Source organism: Marmota monax, unplaced genomic scaffold (genome assembly GCF_021218885.2).
Source record: "Marmota monax isolate L192 unplaced genomic scaffold, Marmota_monax_Labrador192_F-V1.1 WCK01_AAM20220418_F8-fsc00017, whole genome shotgun sequence".
Classification (NCBI taxonomy): Eukaryota; Metazoa; Chordata; class Mammalia; order Rodentia; family Sciuridae; genus Marmota; species Marmota monax.
Window position 1 is genome coordinate 7,898,964 of NW_026695241.1, and position 22,026 is coordinate 7,920,989.

General features: G+C 37.1%; 1 protein-coding gene across 3 annotated transcripts in view; it reads left to right on the top strand.

The window, feature by feature from the left end:
- The window catches only part of Ptpn21 (protein tyrosine phosphatase non-receptor type 21), a 76,532-nt gene that overhangs the window by 14,880 nt on the left and 39,626 nt on the right, over window positions 1-22,026 (top strand). For all 3 annotated transcript variants that reach the window (XM_046440706.2, XM_046440707.2, XM_046440708.2), the window contains exons 3-5: window positions 12,380-12,549; window positions 19,220-19,317; window positions 21,467-21,534. In XM_046440706.2, the coding sequence (XP_046296662.1) occupies window positions 12,380-12,549; window positions 19,220-19,317; window positions 21,467-21,534 (336 nt within the window). The remainder of the gene's footprint in view (window positions 1-12,379; window positions 12,550-19,219; window positions 19,318-21,466; window positions 21,535-22,026) is intronic.

Below are 22,026 nucleotides of genomic sequence, written 5' to 3' on the forward strand. Positions count from 1 at the left end.
TAAGTACTTTTGAGATATTTGATATCACTTATTATAATTTTATTATTTATAATTTACTATTCTGCTTAAAATATGTTTTTGAAGTCACCTGAGGCAAAGAAAGATAAGCATAAGAAAGAACTTGAGTCCTCATGGCCAGCACCAAACTGATGGGAATCCCTCAGGTGTTCAAGGCAGCAACTGTTGGATGGGAAGCCTTTTGTGAGCTTGTTCCCTGGCACAGTTGGAATTATCAGGCTGATGAAATACATCCCCAGAGAATTCCCTGCTGAGAGATTTTCCAAAGCAATATCTGGTTGCACTACTCTTAGATGAATTTGGGGCCTTCCAGATGCAGAATCTACACTCAAGCAAGGAAAAAAAAAAATGGTAGAATCAGGAATTCTTTTGGAATATTTGCTGCCTCTATTGATGAGCTGGATCACTGCAGTTAGCTACAAGCATATAAGTGCATTCACACCTGGTACAGCATCATATCACTGGAGGGTTTCCATGCTCCCCTGTGTGAATTATGGACATGGGGATATGACCACTAGGAATTGTTATTCCATTTCAAATTTTTCTTCTACAGGTCATGATGCTTTTGTTTGTTTTTGTTTTTAGTACTGGGTATTGAATTCAGGCAGGGGTACTTTACCTCTGAGCTATATCCCCAGTTCTTTTATTTTTTACTTTTGAAATAGGTCTTGTTCAGTTCCTGAGGCTTGCCTTGAGCTTACAGTCTTCCTCAGTTGCTGAGATATAGGTGTACACCACCATTCCTGGCTCGTGATTCTCTTATTTATTTGCCTTTTTTTAAATTGAGACTTTTATTATCCTATTTCTTGAATATAGAGTAGTTGGATATAGAATAATATCTGTTTTGCTAATAGTATATACATGTCCATGGCTAGCTCATCCTCTTCTACTTTTAAATATAATAAAAAAAATTTCTGAGGGGGTTACCAGGAATTGTACTCGGGCACTCGACCTCTGAGTCACATCCCCAGCTATATTTTGTATTTTATTCAGAAACAGGGTCTCACTGAGTTGCTTAGTGCCTTGCTTTGCTGAGGCTGTCTTTGAACTCGTGATCCTCCTGCCTCAGCCTCCTCAGCTAGATTTACAGGTGTACACCACCATGCCCAGCATAAAAGTTATTTTTAAATGTAATAAAAATACAATAAAAATTTAATAAAAGTATCTTAAATATAATAAAACAATACTATATTGTATTTTAATTTTTAACTTTTGGGAGGGTACTATGTACTGAATCCAGGGGTACTCTAACAGTGAGATCTACATCCCTATTTCTTTCTTTATTTTGAGGCAGGGTCTTGCTAAGTTGCTGAGGCTGTCACAAATTGCTGAGGCTGACCTCGAACTTGCCATCTCCCATGTTGCTGGGATTAAAGATATGTGCCACTGTGTCTGGTTGTTGTATTCTCTTTAAGGTAATGGAGAACATTAAGTAATATTCTTTCAGGCAATAGAAATCAACCTTTACTAGGTTCTTTATTAAAATACATTACAACCCATATTCAGTTAGATTTCTAAAATCCTCTAATTCCCTTTATCTCCCTATTATCCTTTTCCCCCAGCATCAAAACTGTTTTTATGTTGTACAAGACAACGATAAATTTAATCTGACAAAAGTGATTCTCGGGGCCAGTGTGGTGATGCACGCCTGTAATCCTAGTGACATGAGAGGTTGAGGCAGGAGGATTGAGAGGGCAGTCTCAACTTGGTGAGATCCTTAGCAACTTAATAAGATCCTGTCTCAAAAAAATAAAAAGGGATGGGGGATGTAGCTCAGTGGTAAAGCACCCCTGGGTTCAGTCCCCATAGTGTTAAGTTGCAACATCTAGAAATATTGTTCATGTTACTCACTGTCTTTGGTGAGATAAGATAGAGGGAATAATTAAGATTTGAGTTTGATAAAACTTGGAGATCCAGGGCCGGAGGCTTACGCCTGTAATCCCAGTGGCTCTGGAGGCTGAGACTGAAGCCTCACTAAATTGCTGAAGCTGGCTAGTTCAAAGCCAGCTTCAGCAATTTAGTGAGGCCCTAAGCAACTCAGTGAGACCCTGTGTCTAAATAACATACAAAATAGGGCTGGGGGTATGGCTCAGTGATTGAATGTCCATGAGTTCAATCCCTGGTACCCCCCAACCCTGCAAAAAAGAAAAAAGAAATTTTTTTCTAGCCATGTGCAGTGATGCATGCCTGTAACTCCAGTGATTCAGGAGGGTAAGGCAGGAGGGTTGCAAGTCTGAGGATAGTTTTAGCAATTTAAAATAAATAACAGAAAATGCTAGGGATGTAACTCAGTGGTAAAATACCCCTGGGTTCAATCCCCAATACCCCCTCCACCACAAAAAAAAAAAAAAAAAAGATTTTTTCCCCCTAGGAATTAACTGAGATATAAACATGGGATGGACTGAATTAGACTAAGGCTATCTCACCTTTTTCTTTTCTTTTTTTTTTTTTCTTCAGTGTTGAGGTTTAAAACCAGGGCCTTATGTAAGTTAGTGCTTTAGGCACTAACTTAGACACTAACTTACATAACTGCTCTGCCACTGATCTACATTGCTAGTCCTATCTCACATTTAACTGACTTCTGTATCACAGTGGTAGAGCACTTGCCTAGCATGCATGCGGCCCTGGGTTCAATCCTCAGCACCACAATAAAAAAAAGTAAATAAAATAAAGTTATAAAAAAAGTTTTTTAAAAAAGAGAATAGTTATTGTATATCCAGTGCCCTAAAATTTAGGCATTTGTGAATCAAGCTAACAGGCAAGCCCAGAGAGACCCAAATTTATGAGATTTTTAATTCAGAGAAAATCTCTAATTCATTTGTTGGACTGAGAAGAAATGGCCCTCAGCCAGGCACAATGGCTCATGCTTGTAATCCCAGCATTTCTGGAGGCTGAGGCAGGAGGATCACCAGTTTAAGGCCAACCTGGGCAACTTAGCAAGACCCTGTCCCAAAAAACTGTTTTTTTGAAAGAGCTGGGTTGGGGATGTAGCTCAGTGGTAAAGCACCCCTGGATTTAGTCCACAGTGCCCTTCCCCTGCAAAACAGTGACTGAGGAAAAATAAACAGTTTTTACTAAAGATTCTTTTCAGTTCTCACTTTTGCATAGTGTTAAGTTACAACATCTAGAAACATTGCTCAGTAGTATAGAGTGTGTGCCTGGGTTCAATCCCAATCTCTAGTACTACCCAAAAAAAAAAAAAAAAGATGAAAGAAAGAAAAGAAAAAGAAATTATCCAGTAATAGAACAAACTGGTTAAGTGAAATGATTGAAGAATGAGAGGGTCTGGTTTATCCTTAGTTTTGTGGGTCATAAACAAAAAAACCTTTTATATGGTAGTACATAGAACACATTTGCCTCTGCCTGTCTTTGGGAAGTAAAATTTTGTCTATGTATATTAAAATTTCCTACTTATTCCTAGTTTACTCTTTAAAAATATGTTAATATTGCTTTAATCTTATAATCAAATGTCTTTCTCTGTAGCACTTCTCAATATCTTGTGTACCATATATTTTGCTTATTTCTCTTTACCTACAGAAATGTAAGCTTTGTGAGAGCTGGAATTTTGTTGTCTTATTCAGTGCTGCATCTCTAGTACCCAGAATAGTGATTGACACACAGTAGGTGTTGAATCAGTATTTATTGAATGCTCAGATGAATCTAAGACATTAGTCCATTTTTCAGTTACACATACAAACACACTTTTTTTTTTTTTCTTTTTGCTGTGCTAGGGACAGAACCCAAGGCTTCACACATGCTGGGCATGTGTTCTATCTTCGAGTCACACCCCCCAGCCTGAGAAGAATATAGTTTTTAAAGAACTGTCTTTGTCTTACTGTATTTCAGAGTCATGGCTTCTCATTGTCCACGACTGTAAGTAGAAAAGATATGAGCAGTTCATTTGTATAGGTAGTGATTCCATCTCATGCCTTGGGCCTTTCATTAAGTCTCTGAAACTGACTTCATTTATCTCCTTTCCTGATAGCTAAATTCTGTAACAAAAATCTGGCCACCGAAGGAATTAATTTCCTTGAACTTTAGTTTGATAAAATTCAGTATAAGTAGAAGAGCAAGATTACTTTTTTTTTTATATTTATTTTTTAGTTTTTGGTGGACACAACATCTTTATTTTATTTTATTTTTTTATTTTTATGTGGTGCTGAGGATCGAACCCAGTGCCCCGCACATGCCAGGCGAGCACGCTACCGCTTGAGCCACATCCCCAGCCCAAGATTACTTTTGATTGTTATTTTTTTTGAGTTCTATTTATTTTAGTATTATTTATATGTGATTATTTATATGTATTATTTATATGTGAGTGTCATGGTGTTATATATATATGTCTTGGCTATAAAATAGATAGTTCATTATTTGATCAAGGATTGAAGAACATGGAGTAAAATTAAACAGAAAAGGAATAAAAGCCACTTGCTTTGTGATCACTGCTATCTGTCAAAAGCAAGAAGTACAGTACTTCATTATTTATGACAGGCTTGGTGTAGAGGTAAGCTCAGGGCTCAAATTAGGTTAATACTCTTTAACAACCCTTGTTAAATGATCTCTACCCGGGATAGACTTTATCTGGGACTATCTCCTCTCTCTTTCCTGATGAAAAGTCTTCTGATTTCACCCTACTCTAAGAAGGGTATCAGGATAAAATTATATTTGCAATTTTTTATGGGATTTTTATCAAACCCAGTGCATCAGTGGCTTAAAAAACCCTCCAGTTAATTTGTGTCTTTCTGCTCTGCTTTAAAAATAGTACAGGACTCTTAAAATAGACAAGAAATAATTTTGGAATTAGGAAAAGGTTTACATTCTGTCAGGATTTGGATCTGCTTATAATAGCTGGTGTCTCCTTAAAGAACTGTGATTTGGAGTACTTGCACCTTTTGGACAAGCTCAAATTTGTGAACTACCTTTTCCTCTGAACCAAAAGCTCAGTTATCAAATAATTTTGTTCTCAAAGTCAATGTCAGTTCATTTAAACTTAGTCAACCATATTTTCTGAAAAGGAGCCACATGCTGTTTAACTTTTGTTTTTATTGTAGTTTAAATGGCAGGCACAATTATCTCTACCACAACTCCACCCTTTTTATTTTTTATTTTGAGACAGGGTCTTGCTAAGTTGTCTTGGGCCTCGATAAGTTCCTGAGGCTGGCCTCAAACTTGAAATCCTCCTGCCTCAGCCTCCTTACTTGCTGGGATTATAGGCATGAGCCACTGTGCCTAGCTAAGCTTTTGAGTCTGGTTTCTTTTGGTTAGCATAATGATTTTTTGAGCTTCATTTATTTTGTAGCATGTACCTGTACTTCATCCTTTTTTTTTTTTTAATGGCTGAATATTCCATTTTATGTATATAGCACAGTTAGTTTTTTCATTTGTCTGCTGATGGTATCGAAAATAGTCCTGCTACAAACATGAGTACATATATATTTGAGGACCTATTTTCAGTATATACCTCTGAGTGAAATTGTTGGATTTTTTGATGATTCAGTGTTTAACTTTTTAAGGATCCACGAAACTTTTCCACAATAGCTGAACCATCTTCCATTAGCAATACTTAAGGTTTTCAATTTCTTCACATCCTCACCAACACTCATGGTCTTTTCTTTTTTTGCAGTATTGGGGTTTCAACCCAGGCCCTTGCACATGCTAGACAAACACTCCTTTCTCATCGGTATTCTAGTGGGTGCAAGGTGGTATATCAGGTTCTGGGTTGCATTTCCCTGTGAACAATGATTTGTATCTTTGCATGTGCTTCTTCACCGTTTGTGTGTCCTCTGTCAAGAATAATTGAGGGGCTGGGGATGTGGCTCAAGCGGTAGCGCGCTCGCCTGGCATGCGTGCGGCCCGGGTTCGATCCTCAGCACCACATACAAAGAAAGATGTTGTGTCCGCCGAGAACTAAAAAATAAATATTAAAAAAAAAAAAAAAGAATAATTGAAATCCTTATTTTAAAATTGGGTTGTCTGTCTTTTGTTGTTTTTAGAGTTCTGTATATATTTCAGATACTAGACTCTTATTAGATATATGATTTGCAAGTATTTTCTCCTATTCTACAGTTTTTTCTTACTTTTTTTTTTATTTCCAGTACTTGGATTAAACCCAGGGGTACTCTACCACTGAGCAACACCCCCAGTCCTTTTTATTTTTAATTTTGAGACATGACCTTGTTAAGTTGCCCAGGCTGGCTTCAAATTTTTAATGCTCCTGCTTCAGCTTCTTGAGTGTTTATTTATTTTTATGTGATGCTGAGGATTGAACCCAGTGCCTCACATGTGCTGGGTGAGCGCTCTGCCACTGAGCCACAACCCTGGCCCTACTTGCTTGATATCGTCTTTCCTGCTCTGGTTTTTTATTTTTGACCCCAGGGGTACTTTACCACTGAGCTACATGTCCATCCCTTTTAATTTTTTATTGATTTCTTAAATTTTGAGACAGGGTCTCATTAAGTTGCTTAGGTCCTCACTGATTTGTCGAGGCTGACCTCGAACTTGCAGTCCTCCTGCCTCAACTTCCTGAGTCACTCAGATTACAGGCGCATGCCACCATTGCATGGCAACACTGTTTTGATTTCTGTAGCTTTGTGGTAAGTTTTGAAATAAAGAAGTATGAGTCTTCTTTGTTCTTCTTTTTCAGTATTGTTTTGATTATTTGGGATCCTTTGCCATTTCTTATGAACTTGAAGACTGGCTTTTTTTCATTTCTATGAAAAACTCTTCAACTTTGTTGAGTTTATTTTGTTTAGTAGTTTTTTTGGTGGAATTTGGGTGATGTTCTATGTAAGACAGAGATTTTCTTTTCAAATATTTATTTGTTGGTTTTTTAGGTGGACACAATACCTTTATCTTTATGTGGTGCTGAGGATCAAACCCAGTGCCTCTCGCATGCCAGGCCAGCGCACTACCACTTGAGCCACATCCCCAGCCCAAGACAGATTTTCTACCTGTGCACTTGTATATGGAGATAATTTTACCTCCTTTTCAGTTTGGGTGCCTTTTATTACTTGCTTAATTGCTTTGGCAACAATTTCCAGTACAGTGTTGAATAATAGTAATGAACATTGGATCCTTGTCTTGTACCTGACCTTGGGGAAAAGCTTTTGGTCTTTCACCATTGACTATGATGTTAACTCTGGAATTTCATAAATGCCCTTCATAATATTAAGAAATTCTTTTCTGGGCTGGGGTTGTGGCTCAGTGGTAGAGCACTTGCCTAGCGTGTTTGAGGCCCTGGTTTCAATCCTCAGCACAACATAAAAATAAACAAAATAAAACTATTGTGTCTAATTAAAAAATAAATATTAAAAAAAGAAACTCTTTCCCATTTCTAATTTTCTAGATTTTTATTTTTATCATGAAAGGGTATTGTGTTTTGTGCTTTTTCTGCATCAGTTGAGATGATCATGTGACAAGGTGGGTTTTCTGTTATGTTAGTAATATGGTATGCAGTATTTCACTGGTTGTTTTTTTATGCCTTCCTTGGATGAATTCCACTTGATTATGGTATAGAATCCTATAAATGTACCTATAAATGAATCAGTTTGCCAATATTTGTTGATGATTTTTGCAATCCATACATATTTATAGTTTTGTTTATTAGTAGGTTTCTGTTGTCTGCTTTTAGTATTAGGGTAATGCTGGCCAATAGAGTGTGTTAGGAAGTATTCTCTTTTTGACCCTTATCCCCACCACATCCCCCTTTTTAAGTTGGAAAGTTAATTACCCAGATTCTCAAAGATTTTTATCTAAGACAAACAAGAAAGAGTCAGAAAATTATTTGCCTGGTGAGAATTTTCTTTTTTTTTTTTTTTTGGTATGGGGATTGAACCCAGGGTTGCTTAACCACTGAGCCACATCCACAACCCTTTTTATGTTTTATTTTGAGGCAGAGTCTCACTGGGTTGCTTGGGGCCTTGCCAAGTTGCTGAGGCTGGCTTTGAACTTGCAATCCTCCTACCTCAGCCTCCCGAGCCATTGGGATTATAGGTGTGTGCCACTATGCCAGGCTGCCTGATGAGAATTTAATCACAGTATTTTACATTCAGACTCTGCCTACTCATCCCAAAAACAAATGATGCCTTAGTCATAAAATCTCATGGAATCAGATATTGCTACTTGATTAAGTATGTATAGAAATCTAAGAAAGTATTGAATTCAAAGACTATAATGTGAAATTTTGTTACCTGTGTATAAACATTTCTAGTAGTGATTTTAAAAATATGGAAGTATTTAACAAGATATGAATTTGATTTTGGCTAACAATGACGTGTGTGTGTGTGTGTGTGTGTGTGTGTGGTGTGAGATGGTAGGGACTGAGCCCAAGGGCCTTGCACCTCCTAGATGAGGAAGCATTCTCCCACTGAGGAACACTTCCAACCCAAATTAACTTCTTTTTTTGGTATCAGGAATTTAACCCAAGGATGCTTTACTGTACCACATCCCGTGCCCTTTTTATTTTGAGACAGGGTCTCAGTAAGTTGCTTAGGGCCTGCTTAAGGCTGGCCTTGAACTTCTGATCTTCTTGCCTCAGCCTCTTCGGTTGTTGAGATTATAGGTGTGTACAACCATGTCTGGCATTAACTTCTTTTTGAGATAGAACTTGAACAAAAGGGCAAGTGCCTCAGAAAATACTTTACTACAGTATAAAATGGTTGAACGTTCAAATGTCCCAAATCTTAGACTCTCATATTTAAAATCGCTTATCAAGAAATAATTGGCTAACCCCACCATTCTTTTTAATTGCACAATTAAAGTCATTGCTACTTCTTTCTAAAATGTAAAGTTTGTGAAGAATTAATGATGCAATTTCACAAATATATCTGTCTGTGAATTTGATTTTCTATCCATCTGTTGCATGAGTAATTGATGTATTGCTAAAGTAAACTAAGCACATTTTAAGAGTTTTTCTTTTAAAACATACCTTAGTTTAGAATGTTACAGATTATTAAGTAGATATTTTTTGGTCGTTAACACTCTGTTCATGAATGACACAACCACAAATTACACAATAAATGTATAGTTTTATAATCCTCTTAAAATGTTTTTTATTTGAACCAAGTCCAACTGTATTAAAAGGAAAAAGTAATTATACAAAGTATGTTTAAGATCTTGTTTTAAACTATATTTATTTTATTTATTTATTTGTATGTGGTGCTGAGGATCAAACCTAGCATTTCGCACATGCTAGGCAAGTGCTCTACTGCTGAGCCATAAACCCCTGTTGAAGACCTTTTAATTTTGAATAAAAGCGATGACATTCTATTTTGACCAAAGCAGTTTTTTTTTTTTTTTTTCTAGAGTGAGTACTGGGGATTGAACTCTGGGGCACTTGACCACTGAGCCACATCCCCAGCCCTGTTTAGTGTTTTATTTAGAAACACAGAGTCTCACTAAGTTGCTTAGTGCCTCGCTTTCACTGAAGCTAGCTTTGAACTCACAGTCCTCCTGCCTCAGCTTCCTGAACCACTTTGATTATAGGCACACAGCACCGCGCTGAGCCCAAACAATTTTTGATCCTATGGGATTCTTATCCTGGGCCTATTGTCAAGGCCTTTGTGTTTATGGAAAAAAAATAAATGTTTGTGGATTAAGTGCATAACAGTGTTATGCATTATTGACCTACCATGGTAAGTTCAGTCCAAAACTTAAGTGCTAAGATGGAACACAAAACATATGGTGAAGCATGGTGGTGAATACCTATAATCCCAGCTACTTGGAAGGCAATTAGTGAGACCCTAAGCAATTTAGGGAGACCTTGTCTCAGAATAAAACATAAAAAGGCCAGGGAATGTGGCCCAGTTAAGCACCTGTGGTTCAATCGCTAAAGTACTAAAAAAACCAATCAAATAAAACCCCATACAATACATAAGTACAGTTAAAAAAGTTTGGGAGGGAGGAGTCGATTGATTTTGTAGGTATTTGGCCAAATGAGTGAAACTAAATAATCTCTTAAAAATACACTAGTTTTCTATAGCAAAATGTATTCATGTATTTTTTGCCACCTAGTCTTCATGATGGAGTTCTGAGAGAGGTATCACCTTGTTTTATGTATGAAAACTGAATTGGACTGATGGACTTTTCCAATTCATAGCTAGCCAGTGCCTACTGGAAATTAAACCCAGAACTTTGAACTTCTGAGCATCAAGCCTTTTCTCATGAGCACATTTTCCTCATAGAAGGAACAGTAGTTGTTTCTATTAATGTGATACATATTCTATCCGTACAAATAACATGTGATCATTTATAATCATAATCACAACCTTGGAAAATAATTAGTAGGACTTGTACTTTTGGTTATGGTAATGTGATTTCCGTGCAGCTTTTCGAGCATAGGGTGTCATTTGCGTGAGTTTCTCCTGCATAATGCTGAAGACGGTGATGTACACTGCAGTGCTTTTCAAACTAATTGTGCAAGAATTACCTGGGAGGGCTGGGGATGTGGCTCAAGCGGTAGCGCTCGCCTGGCATGTGTACGGCCCGGGTTCGATCCTCAGCAGCACATACAAATAAAGATGTTATGTCTGCCGAAAACTAAAAAATAAATATTAAAATTCTCTCTCTAAAGAAAAAAAAAAAAAGAATTACCTGGGAATTTAGTAGCTTTTTGGTGGCTGAGGGAAAATACTTGGAGATAATACTGGCTTTGGAGTTTAACAGATTGAAGTTTCCACTTGAAAGTTAGTGGCAGTGATTTGATTTACAGTATCTCTACAGTTCATGGAAGAAAACCTGGTGCATTGTAATGTTCAGGATATTCTATTCATATGTGATGCCTGAGGTGGCAACCAAGAAGCAAGAGAATATTCATTTTTTTATAATTAAACCAAATTTACTATATTCCTGAAGTATTCTAGGAGTGTGTTTGTATAAAGGGACAATGTTCATATTCCTCTTTCTTGTAGAATTTATTTGATTAGACTGATAGAAAAGATAATTCCTTTGTAGGACATTTTAAGAAAAAATAAATATTAAGGGTATGTTTGTATAATCTTTCCCCCAGCAAATTAAAAAAAATCTTTTTTTTTTTTTTTTGGTACCAGGGATTGCACCCAGAGGCACTTAACCACTGAGCCACATCCTCAGCCCTTTTTATTTTTTATTTTGAGACAGGGTCTCACTAAATTGCTGAGGCTGGCTTTGAACTTGGTATCCTCTGCCTAAGCCTCACAGGCCACTGGGATTACAGGCATGGGCAAAATTTCATTTTTTTATTTGAATGAGGATTACAGATCAGAGAAATAACCTGAGTATTCTAGGTTTTCTTGTTGCTCTAAAGCTATACTATGTAGTATGATAGCAGCTATTTAACTCAAGCAAAGTAAAATTAAATAACACTAAAAATATAGTTCCTCAGAGGTCTAACCATGTTTGAAGTACTAAGTAGCCACTTGTGGGTATTGGCTGCTTTATTGGATAGTGTAGGTACGGTACATGTCCACCTTTGCACAAAGTTCTAGTTGACAGTCTTGCTCTGGAGTTTTAAGCAGTGAAGGTGTGATTTTTTTCCAATGGCTTTGATCTGTAAATTGATTTTGAGGTAAGCACTAGCAGTGGTCTGAGGCTGCCATTCAACTCTTAAGTGTCTTAGTACGCTTTCAGGTTGATCAGGCCCAGGGCTACTATTTACTGATTTAACTTGACAGTTTCATTACACAATCAGTGAAATCTAAATGCTAATACTTGTTATTTTATTGTGTTAGGTACAGCTTTTCCTATGTGTGTGTTTATGTGTGATAGAATTCACTTTCACATTTTGCTCATTAATTCAGAATTTGTTTTCCACATTAAACTTTAATTTAAAGCATTATGGTCCCATTAAATTTCTATCTAATCTTGGGACAGTTGCAGCTTTTCTATATTGCTAAAATTTCAATTTATATAATTTGTTTACAGAAGCCAAATTTGTGACTAGTGAAAAGTTGGGTTAGCCCTATTTTGTCAGTGTTCTCCTGGGTAGAACCCCAGTTATGCTTCTTTTAAAATATTAATTATGATAAATTTGATAGTTTGGTAATCAAAACACTAAGCATAATGTTTTTTAGTAATTTTTGTTGTCCTTAAAGCCTGTTTGTGACATGACATAGGACCCACTGCATGCTGATACATAGCCATAAATGTGTTTCCTTTTTTCAGAGTTGAAGAAACAATCTGCAATTGACTCTTGCCACCAATTCCTGAATACAAGTTATCTAGAGATAAGTTTTTGTCCCATTAGGTCTTGCTGTTGTCCCTTTCTGAGGAGAGAGGCAATAGGAGACTGCTGCCACTTGGTCCCAGGTCATAGACTGGTACAGTTGAAGTCATTGGAATCTTTTTGTGCGTTACTGCCTCCTTCAGTGACCTTCTGTCTTTCCAGGTCACTTACTTCAGCCTCTGGTACTACAACAAGCAAAATCAGCGCCGATGGGTAGATTTGGAGAAACCTTTGAAGAAGCAACTGGATAAATATGCATTGGAACCTACTGTCTATTTTGGAGTGGTGTTTTATGTGCCTTCAGTTTTACAGCTACAGCAGGAGATTACCAGGTGAGAAATTATATGCTGCCTGTTTTTGGAAAATAGTCTCATGAGATTAGAAAAGTGAAACTATGATTGAAGGCAGGAGATAAGAGTCTGAAACTTTACCCTCCCACCATATTACAAGGAGGCTCTGGTATGCGGAACGCCAGTGTTTTACTGCATGTGGGGTGAGTTATGGGTTCACCAGGCACAAAGGGATGATTAAAGGGAGAAATGATGTTTTTACCCTGCCTGTGAACTCTTCTTATAGTGACGTCACCTTCAGTGTTTTTGTTGTTTTTTCTGATCTCTTGTAACAAGGAAATGAGAGGTTTTTAAAAATGTAGTTATAAAAACTTGTGTTCATTCCCCAAAGAAATCTGTCAAAAGGTTCTTGAAGTACTCCAACTCCAGAAGCCAGGTACTGCAGACAAGTGGGAGAAAGAATTGGAGGGTGGGGGCGAGACAGAAAGGGAGAGGGTCACACAGGTGGCTAATAGGTACCCTTCTGCACCAGAAGAAGCAGAAAGGAAAGATGGTGTTAAGCGTGACAGAGGCACTGAATGTTATTAAGATTTTATATTCTCCCTGAAGAAAATCAAAACAGTTTGACCTGGGGATGTAGCTCAGTGTTAGAGTGCTTGCCTAGCTTGAGTAAGGCCAAGGGTTCAATCTGGGGGAAAAATTGAATTCTTGAGCTTTCCCGAGTTCTCTGAAATCCTCCACTTTTTAAAAATGATTTAATCTGTTAACATTACTCTGGAGCCACACTGGACTACTGCTCGTGCCCTGAACATGCCACACACCCTTTCGTCTTTGTGTCCGAGGTCTGTCTCATATTTATGTACTGTAATCCTGTTTATCTTACAAATTGTAGTTCAGAAGCCACCTCCTCCATGAAGCTGGAATGACCTTTGCCTTCTCCAGACTGTCCTAGAGTTTGCTTGTAACTGGGTGAAGATGACAGTTGTCATAGTCTCTCATTGTGGTTATTTGTGTACATATCTTTTTCCTAGGTTTTAAGTCCATATTTTCTTTAGCTTTACCTTTCTTATGAAAGCTAACAGTACCCTGGAGAAAGTAAGAACCTGATTATGGCTTGTGAAGAGAGAAATGGAGCCAGGAGGAAAAACATGAACTGATCATCTTAACTCATTTAAACCCTTTTTGAAGGTACACTATGATCTAAGAGCTAGGTTGGATAATGTGGGAGATGAAGATACACATGAAACTCTTCATCCAACTGGCAGTTCATGTAAATAAGCAATCAGAGTAGCCTATGATAAATGCTTTCATTAAAGCTCTGGATCCATAGGGGCAGGCATGCAGATCCTGAACAGGGAAGGTAAAGAAGCTGACTTTTGATAGACTTTAGAAGAAATTTTCTGGTTAGCGGGAATAACCTGGTCAAAGCAGAGGAGTTGGGGTTGGGGTTGTGGCTCAGCTGTAGAGCGCTCGCCTAGCACATGCAAGGCACTGGATTTGATCCTCAGCACCACATAAAAATAAAATAAAGGTATTGTCTCCAATTACAACTAAAAAACAAAACAAAACAAAAAAACAACAATGGCTGGTGGTGAAAGTTTCGCATATTACCTGGAGAGGAGAGAGAAGGTTTGAAAAATAGGCATGTAACTAGTCAAAAAAGCATGTTACAATGAGGAAATCTTGTTCAAATTTTAATGGAATGCCAGGACCAAATGTACATTTTTACAAAATTCACCTATAATGTAATGTAGAAGTGGCAAGACCTCAACAATTATAGGCAATAGGGGACTAGTTAGGAATGTCTTTGCTGTAATCTGGGACTTAGTCTAGAACAGAGACCTAAACAAAGGCATTTGCCATAGGAAGGGTAGAAAGGGAATGGGCCTGTTAGATTATCAGTAGGATTGCTCATTGATTTAGATGTAGGAAAACTTAGGGAAGTTCTATCAGTAAGAATTAAATGTTGCCATAAATTGGGGTGCAGAAGCACACACCTATAATTCCAGCTACTTGGGAGGCTGAGGCAGGAGGATCACAAGTTTGAGGCCCACCTCAGCAATATAGTGAGACCTGAAGCAACTTAGTGAGACCCTGTCACAAAAAGGGCTGGGGATGTGGCTGAGTGGTTAAGCACCCCTGGATTTAATCCCCACTTACTCCTCTCAGACCCCCAAAATATGGCTGGGGATGTAACTCAGTGGTAGACTACTTGCCTAGAATGGTCTGAGGCCTGGATTCAATCCCTGGTATCACAAAAAGAAAAAATAGAAAAGAGTTAAGTATGGCCATAGCAAACAAAAGCCAAGGTATTCTTGAAAAGAGGTTCCGAGGTCAGCCATGCAGAGCTGTCAGCATCTCCACAAAGTCATGGACCCTTGCTCTTTCTCACTGTTCCACCATCCTCAGCATCTTCTTTCCCTCTACTTGGTTACATCCTGGAGAAGTTCCAACATCTGTAGAGTTACAAAGTAGAGCAGTGAGGAAGGAGAAGGAGAAAGGGCCAAGAGGCGCAGATACTTTCATAGGTGATTCATATCTTTATTTTTTTTAATTTATTTTATTTTTTTTATAAATACACAACAGAAGTGGAATGCATTACAATTCTTATTACATATATAGAGCACAATTTTTCTTATCTCTGTATATAAGGTATGTTACGCCAATTTATGCCTTTATACATGTACTTTGTTTTTTTGCATTACAATTCTTAATACACATATATACCACAATTTTTCATATCTCTGTTAGCAAGGATGGTGGAATGTGATGGACATCATTATACAAAGTACATGTATGAAGACTTGAATTGGGTGTCAACATACTTTGTGTACAAACAGAGATGATTCATATCTTATGGTGGTGGTTGCATGAGTATGTTCGTATGTCAGAAAATGTAAAGTTTAAATTTGAGCAGTTTATTGTATGCTAATTACACCTCAAGATGTTAAACAATTCAATTTAAAGATACTTGAAGAAAAAAAGGGGAGGATGAAAATCTTAACATATCTACAGAAAATGAAGGCTGAGTCAGGAAAGTGGGGCCACAAAGGAGCATAAAATTGCCATCTGATATTACAAAATGAACAAAAAAATTCAGAAGATAACAATGATATGAAAGAACCAGTTAAATCTGAATTGTAATTATTTGAGAAAAATGCAACAGGAAAATAGAGCATACTATAGTAAGAAAACTTTTTTTTTTTTTTTTTTTTTTAGTTTTCGGTGGACTCAGCATCTTTATTTTATTGTATGTGGTGCTGAGGATCGAACCCAGTGTGGCGTGCATGCCAAGCGAGCACGCTACCGCTTGAGCCACATCCCCAGCCCAAGAAAACTTTTTTTTTTGGGGGGGGGGAAGTACACAGAAACTGTCAACCCAGAGTATTCAGTACCAAGACATATTCTGCAAAATCAGTGGAAACTGAATATGCAGAAACTTTTGTTATTTATAAAATTAATAAGGTAGTATCAGATGTTTAGAAGAATACTTAATGACAATAGATAAAAGTGACATTTAGCTGGGTGTGTTGGTGCATGCCTACAATCCTAGCAACTCTGAAGGCTGAGGCAGGAGAATCACAAGTTCACAGTCAGCCTCAGCAACTTAGCAAAGGCCCTTAGCAACTTGGTGAAAGTAACATTTAACAATACTCAAGGAAAGAAAATATGAGGCAGTGATTATATATCCAGCAAATATGTTTCAGTCCACTCAAGCTGCCATGAAAAAATAGCAGACAGCATGACTTAAACAACAGAAGTGTATTTTCCAGTCTGGAGGTCTGGGTGTAGTTGGGTTCTGATGAGAGCTTGCGTCCCAGCTTGCAGAACTTCACCGAAGGTCCTCACATGGCAGAAGGAGCAAATTCTTGTGTTCTAATTTCATCATGAGCGGGCCTACCCTCATACTTCATCTAAACTTAATTATCTACCAAAGACCTCATCTCTAAATGTCATCACATGGTGGGTTAGTCCTTAAACATATGGTGGTGATTAGGGGGAACCATCTATAGCAGACAGTTGAGAACAGGCAGGAATTTGGGAATATTTTTTCTGTGTGCTTTCTCTAAAGAAAGTATTGTAGAACCCAGCTTCAGAAAACTAATTAATGAATAAACAAGCTCTAATATAAAGACTGGTGCTCTGGGCCATGAAAAGGCTTGGAAGCAATAACAAATATATACCATGAACACCCTGGCACAAGATTTTGGACTTTAATACCATTTTCCATGATAGAAATTGGAATTATAAGGGGAGATGGTGAAATCCCTGTGTAGGTAACCCTGAGACCATGGGAAGTCAAGACCATTGATGTAAAAAGACTCAGGAACTTACTTGAAGGAGCTTTTATTTAGGAAAAATAGGAAATTTTGGGCATCGTAATGAATATTGAGTCCATAGATTGAAATACAATTGATACACTTAAAAATTTATGAATTCATAAAAACAACCTCATTGGTCACTGTATAGTCCTTTTTCTGCTACTTTCCACAGCCTGGGTATGTTTTAACAAAGAGATTTATTTGGGCTCATAGTTAGGAGCATACTTGTTTGCAAGAGTGACAGTTTTTCCTGGTATATCATCTAAATTTTCAAGGGAGAGTTTATGTAAAAGGCATTGAACAGCAATGAACAATTTAGAGCATATGTGAAGAATCAGTTCTTATAAATAGCAATTTATGTATAACATTAAGGTTAAGAAAATTTTCCTGTAGAAGACTAAATCCTAGAATTTTAAAGTGGAATCTGTGGACAATATGTCCAATAGATAGACTTTCCTAAATACAGTCTCATTCATATGGGCTTTTGAAATCAGCTGTTTTATATAAAGGTTTAAGTTTTCCTCTTTGAAAGGATCCCAGAGCTACCTATATTATATTTGCTGACTGAGGGAAATTGGTGAGTTCTGCCATTAGCAGGTAGAAGTGGGAAAGTTGGATTTAAAGTCTTCCTATTTGAATTGAAGGTGTTTTGGTTAAGTTCTTTTATAACAAAGAACAGAAACTTCAGGGACTGGGGCTCAGCGGTAGAGCACTTGCCTAGCATGTGCAGGGCCCTGGGTTCAATCCTCAGCACCACATAAAAATAAATGAATGGAATAAAGGTATTAAAGAAAAAAAACATTAGAAACTCTTAAAAAAATAACAAAGAACAGAAACTTTAAACCTTGCTAAAATAAAAAAAGATGATATAAGACTGCACATGAAGCAATTAAAGGGGTGGGCTCTCTGGGGACTTCCAGCAGGAATTGCACCTGGACTGTGCTTCACAGCCAGCCAACCTGGGGAGATTCTGGATTAGGGTGCTCTAAGGACTGCACTGGTAAAGTTGGTGGATCATCACTCAACACTGTATCTCTGGTGTCTTGAACACATAGTAGGCCTAGTAATTACCTGTTCAATGAACAAATAAAAGTGATACATCTTTACTCTAGAGTTTTATTAGAATGGAGAAGTGGTAGAGACTTAAAGTGCACAACTTAAAGTGAGACTCTTGGAGTCTCAGCTATGTTCCTTTTCTTGTGTTCAGACCTTTATATATATTATTTGAATATAGTCATCCAGTGAAGGGGCAATGGTACCATTTACCGGTAATAAAGTTTAAATCTAAAAGCCAGGCATCGTGGCACATGCCTGTAATTCCAGTGACTCAGGAGACTGAGGCAGGAGAATTGAAAATTTGAGGGCAGCTTTAGCAACTTTGTGAGACACTATCTCAAAAAATAGAAAGGGCTGGGAATGTAACTAAGTGTTAGAGCACCCCTGGGTTCAAGCCCCAGTACCAAAATACATAAGTAAATAAAATTTTAAATCTACAGATTATGACCTGCCCAAATTCCTGCAGAATCCTTAATTAGAGAGCTGGAATTTAACCTAGGTCTGCCTGACGCTAAAGCTTGTGCTGGTAACTGGTGCTCTATATCTTAAAAGTCACACATTACAGAATATTAAAGTATTTCAGTAGATATTCTGGGATTTCATAAAAAAATTAATATCAGAAGTTAGTTTTCTCAGTCTTTACTTTCTAGGCTTGGGGAACTTCTGCCAAACTGACTGAATCCTTATATTTTTGAGTTACTATGAGTTTTTAAAGACCTGCCATTTTGCTGGGCGTGGTGGTACACATCTATAATTCCAGTGGCTTGGGAGGCCAAGGCAAGAGGATCTCAAGTTCACAACCAGTCTCAGCATTTTAGCAAGGTCCTAAGCAACTTAGCCAGACCCTGGGGATACGGCTTAGTGGTTAAGTACCCCTGGGTTCAATCCCTGGTACCAAAAAAAGACCTGCAATTGATTAATAAATTGTAGGGGTTGTGGGTCAGTGATGGTGTGCTTGCCTTGCAAGTGTGAGACACTGGGTTCATTCCAAGAGCGCCACATAAAAAATAAATAAATAAAATAAAGGTATTGTGTCCATCTACAAAAACAACAACAATGAAAGAACAAATTGTAGGGACTATCTTACAAGGCATAAGAAAATGACCTGTTGTCTTATAAATACTTTAGCTTTGAAATAACTATAGTTAGGGATAAATAACTCATTAAATTAGATTTTATATGAATGTAAATATGGTCAAGGACATTGTTATTCTTTAAAATCATCTGGGGTTAAGGTTTTATTTGACTGATTTATGCTCCTCTACCAAGTTATGGTAAAAAGCATTGATTGGAGATAAATTGATATTCACTTTATAAAATTGACGTTTTCATAGGTATCAGTATTACTTGCAGCTGAAGAAAGATATCTTGGAGGGAAACATTCCTTGTACGTTGGAACAAGCGATTCAGCTAGCAGGTTTAGCCGTTCAAGGTAAATAATGCATATGAAATGATTAAACTAATAATAATGTGGTAGTTCAATCAGATTAAAATGTGTTATAACAAAATAGCAAGGGATTCTTAAAGTAACTTGACTTTCTGTATACGTCTTTTATTTTATTTTTATTTATTTATTTTTATTAGTTACACATGACAGTACAATGATCTTGACATATCATACATTTGAATGTATACGTCTTTTATGGTGACATCATACATTTGAATGTGTATGTCTTATAGTGTTTGTATGTTAACTATAAATGCTATCCTCTAAGGGCTTCTTTATAGAAAGAAATTAATTTGAATTACTTCAATAAAATATGAGACTTCTGGAAAGTTAACCAAGTTATATGTCAAGAAAGCAAAAAGTGTAATAAATTGACACATATATATGTCCAGAGCATTTAATATGCTATGTCTCTATCTAGCTCTAGCACTTGATTGGCTACTAGCTAGCAGTTTAGGAAGTAAATCTATCATGCAATGGGTGGATGAGATTATAGTCACTTCTACTTTAAGTATATTCAATTGTTTGGTTTCTTAAGTAATTGACAAAATTATGGAGCATCATCAGCCATAATAGAAATGATTTTCACAAGCATTTTTTAATTTTTTCATTTTCCACATGTTTAATATATGTGCATTTACATGTATGTATATACTATGGCAGTATTTCTGAAAGGGTGTTATTTCAAATGATAACTGGCATTTTACCTTGGAGAACTGAAAATTAAAAGCATCAGTAAAATTTCTCTAGATATTACTAGACATGGAGACTTGTCATCTTTAGATAGACACTTGCTAGATACACCTAGAGCCATGTTCCTTTTCAAACTACTTTGAATTTTAAGTATCATCTTGACTTTAAGAATTACTTTTGGAAGCCCGGTGCAGGGGTGCATTCCTGTAATCCCAGCAGCTTGACAGCCTGAGGCAGGGGGATCGCAAGTTCAAAGCCAGTCTCAGCAACTTATTGAGTCTCTAAGCAACTTAGTGAGACCCTGTGTCAAAATTAAAGACAACTCTGCCCCACCCCCACCAAAAAAACCCAATGTGATATATGTGATTATATACATAACAAAACAAAACAACAACAAAAAACAAAACTAAACACTGGGAATGTGTCTCAGAGGCTAAGTGTCCCTGGGTTCAATCCCTTATACTTAAAAAATTAAAATTATATTTGGGCTGCGGATGTAACTGTTAGAAGAGCTTGCCTAGCATGCATGAGGCCTTGGTTTTTATCTTCAGCACCACAAAAAATAAAAATAAAATAAAAATAAAAATAAATTACTTTTTCATAAAGGTTTTGCTGAACTCTCAGGGTTTTTTTGTTTTTTTGTGTGCGCGGGGACGTGTACCAGGGATTGAAACCCAACCATGCTTTACCACTGAGCCATACCTCCAGCTCTTTTTTTATATTTTATTTAGAGACAGAGTCTTGTTGAGTTGCTTAGGGCCTTGCTGAGTTGCTGAGGCTGGCTTTGAATTCACCATCTTCCTGCCTTAACCTCCTGAGCTGCTGGAGTTATAGGGGGTGTGCCACTGTGCCTGGCTCTCCGTTTTTTATTTATTTATTTTTTATTTTTTAGTTATAGATGGACGCAATATTTTTATTTTGTCTATTTTTATGTGGTGCTGAGGATCAAACTCAGTGTCTCACATGTGCGAGGTGAGCACTTTTCTACTGAGCCACAACTCTGGCCCTGGCTCTCTGTTTTTTTAATGATTTAAAATTTTAAAACAAATACATGTTGCTATAACATATAGATGATTAGGTGATCTAATTCCATTCTCCAGTTTGGTTTCTTCCTGACACTTTTCTGTGCAGAGGAAAGCATATGCCATTACAGGGAAGGTTTTGTTTGGTTTTTGGTTATGAAAATCAGAGCATATTATATGTAGTTTCTAACTTTTTTTCTTAATGCACAGGCATTTTCCAAGTCGAGACATGAATCCATTTAATGAATATTTTAAAAAGATACTGTAAAAACACAGTCTTATTATAGCTATCAGACAAATATGACTTCTGAATCATAATTACACCATTTATTTGTATACTGCATGTTGTATTTTCTTGTGTATGTTTTGCTATACAAATTAAGTTTATCAACATGTGAATTTTTTGTCATTTTTTATAGCTGATTTTGGTGATTTTGATCAGTATGAATCCCAGGACTTTCTTCAAAAATTTGCCTTGTTTCCTGTGGTAAGACTTCTTTTGTCCCTGGGCCTTTATATAAACAGTTTATTCTATACCCTTAATAATCCCTGAAATTAAGTCCATTAGGTAGACTTATGAGGCAGGAATAGCATCAAAAATCAGCATCTTTCAAGGTGTCATTCCTTTTCATATTGGAGTCTTCTTGGTCCTTGTAAACTCACAGAAACGGAAAGGGCTGTAGTCAGTGCATTGTGCCCAGAAAAATGTGTTTTGTATTTGGATGTGAGTCTAAGGAGTTTTGTTTTCAGTTTCTGAGAACCATGCAGAAGTTTTGCTTCTCACTGAAGACTTGAAACCTTATAAAGTTAATGTTGAAATGTCACTTCTAATGGAAGTGACATGAAAACTATTATTGGAACAATTAAGGGAGGTGGTGTGTCCTTCTTCTGAGTTTCTGCACAGCCAACCACAGAATGTACAAGAAGTTTTTGCACTAGACTCAGAACTGGCTGCCTGATGTTACCTTGCTGAAATAAT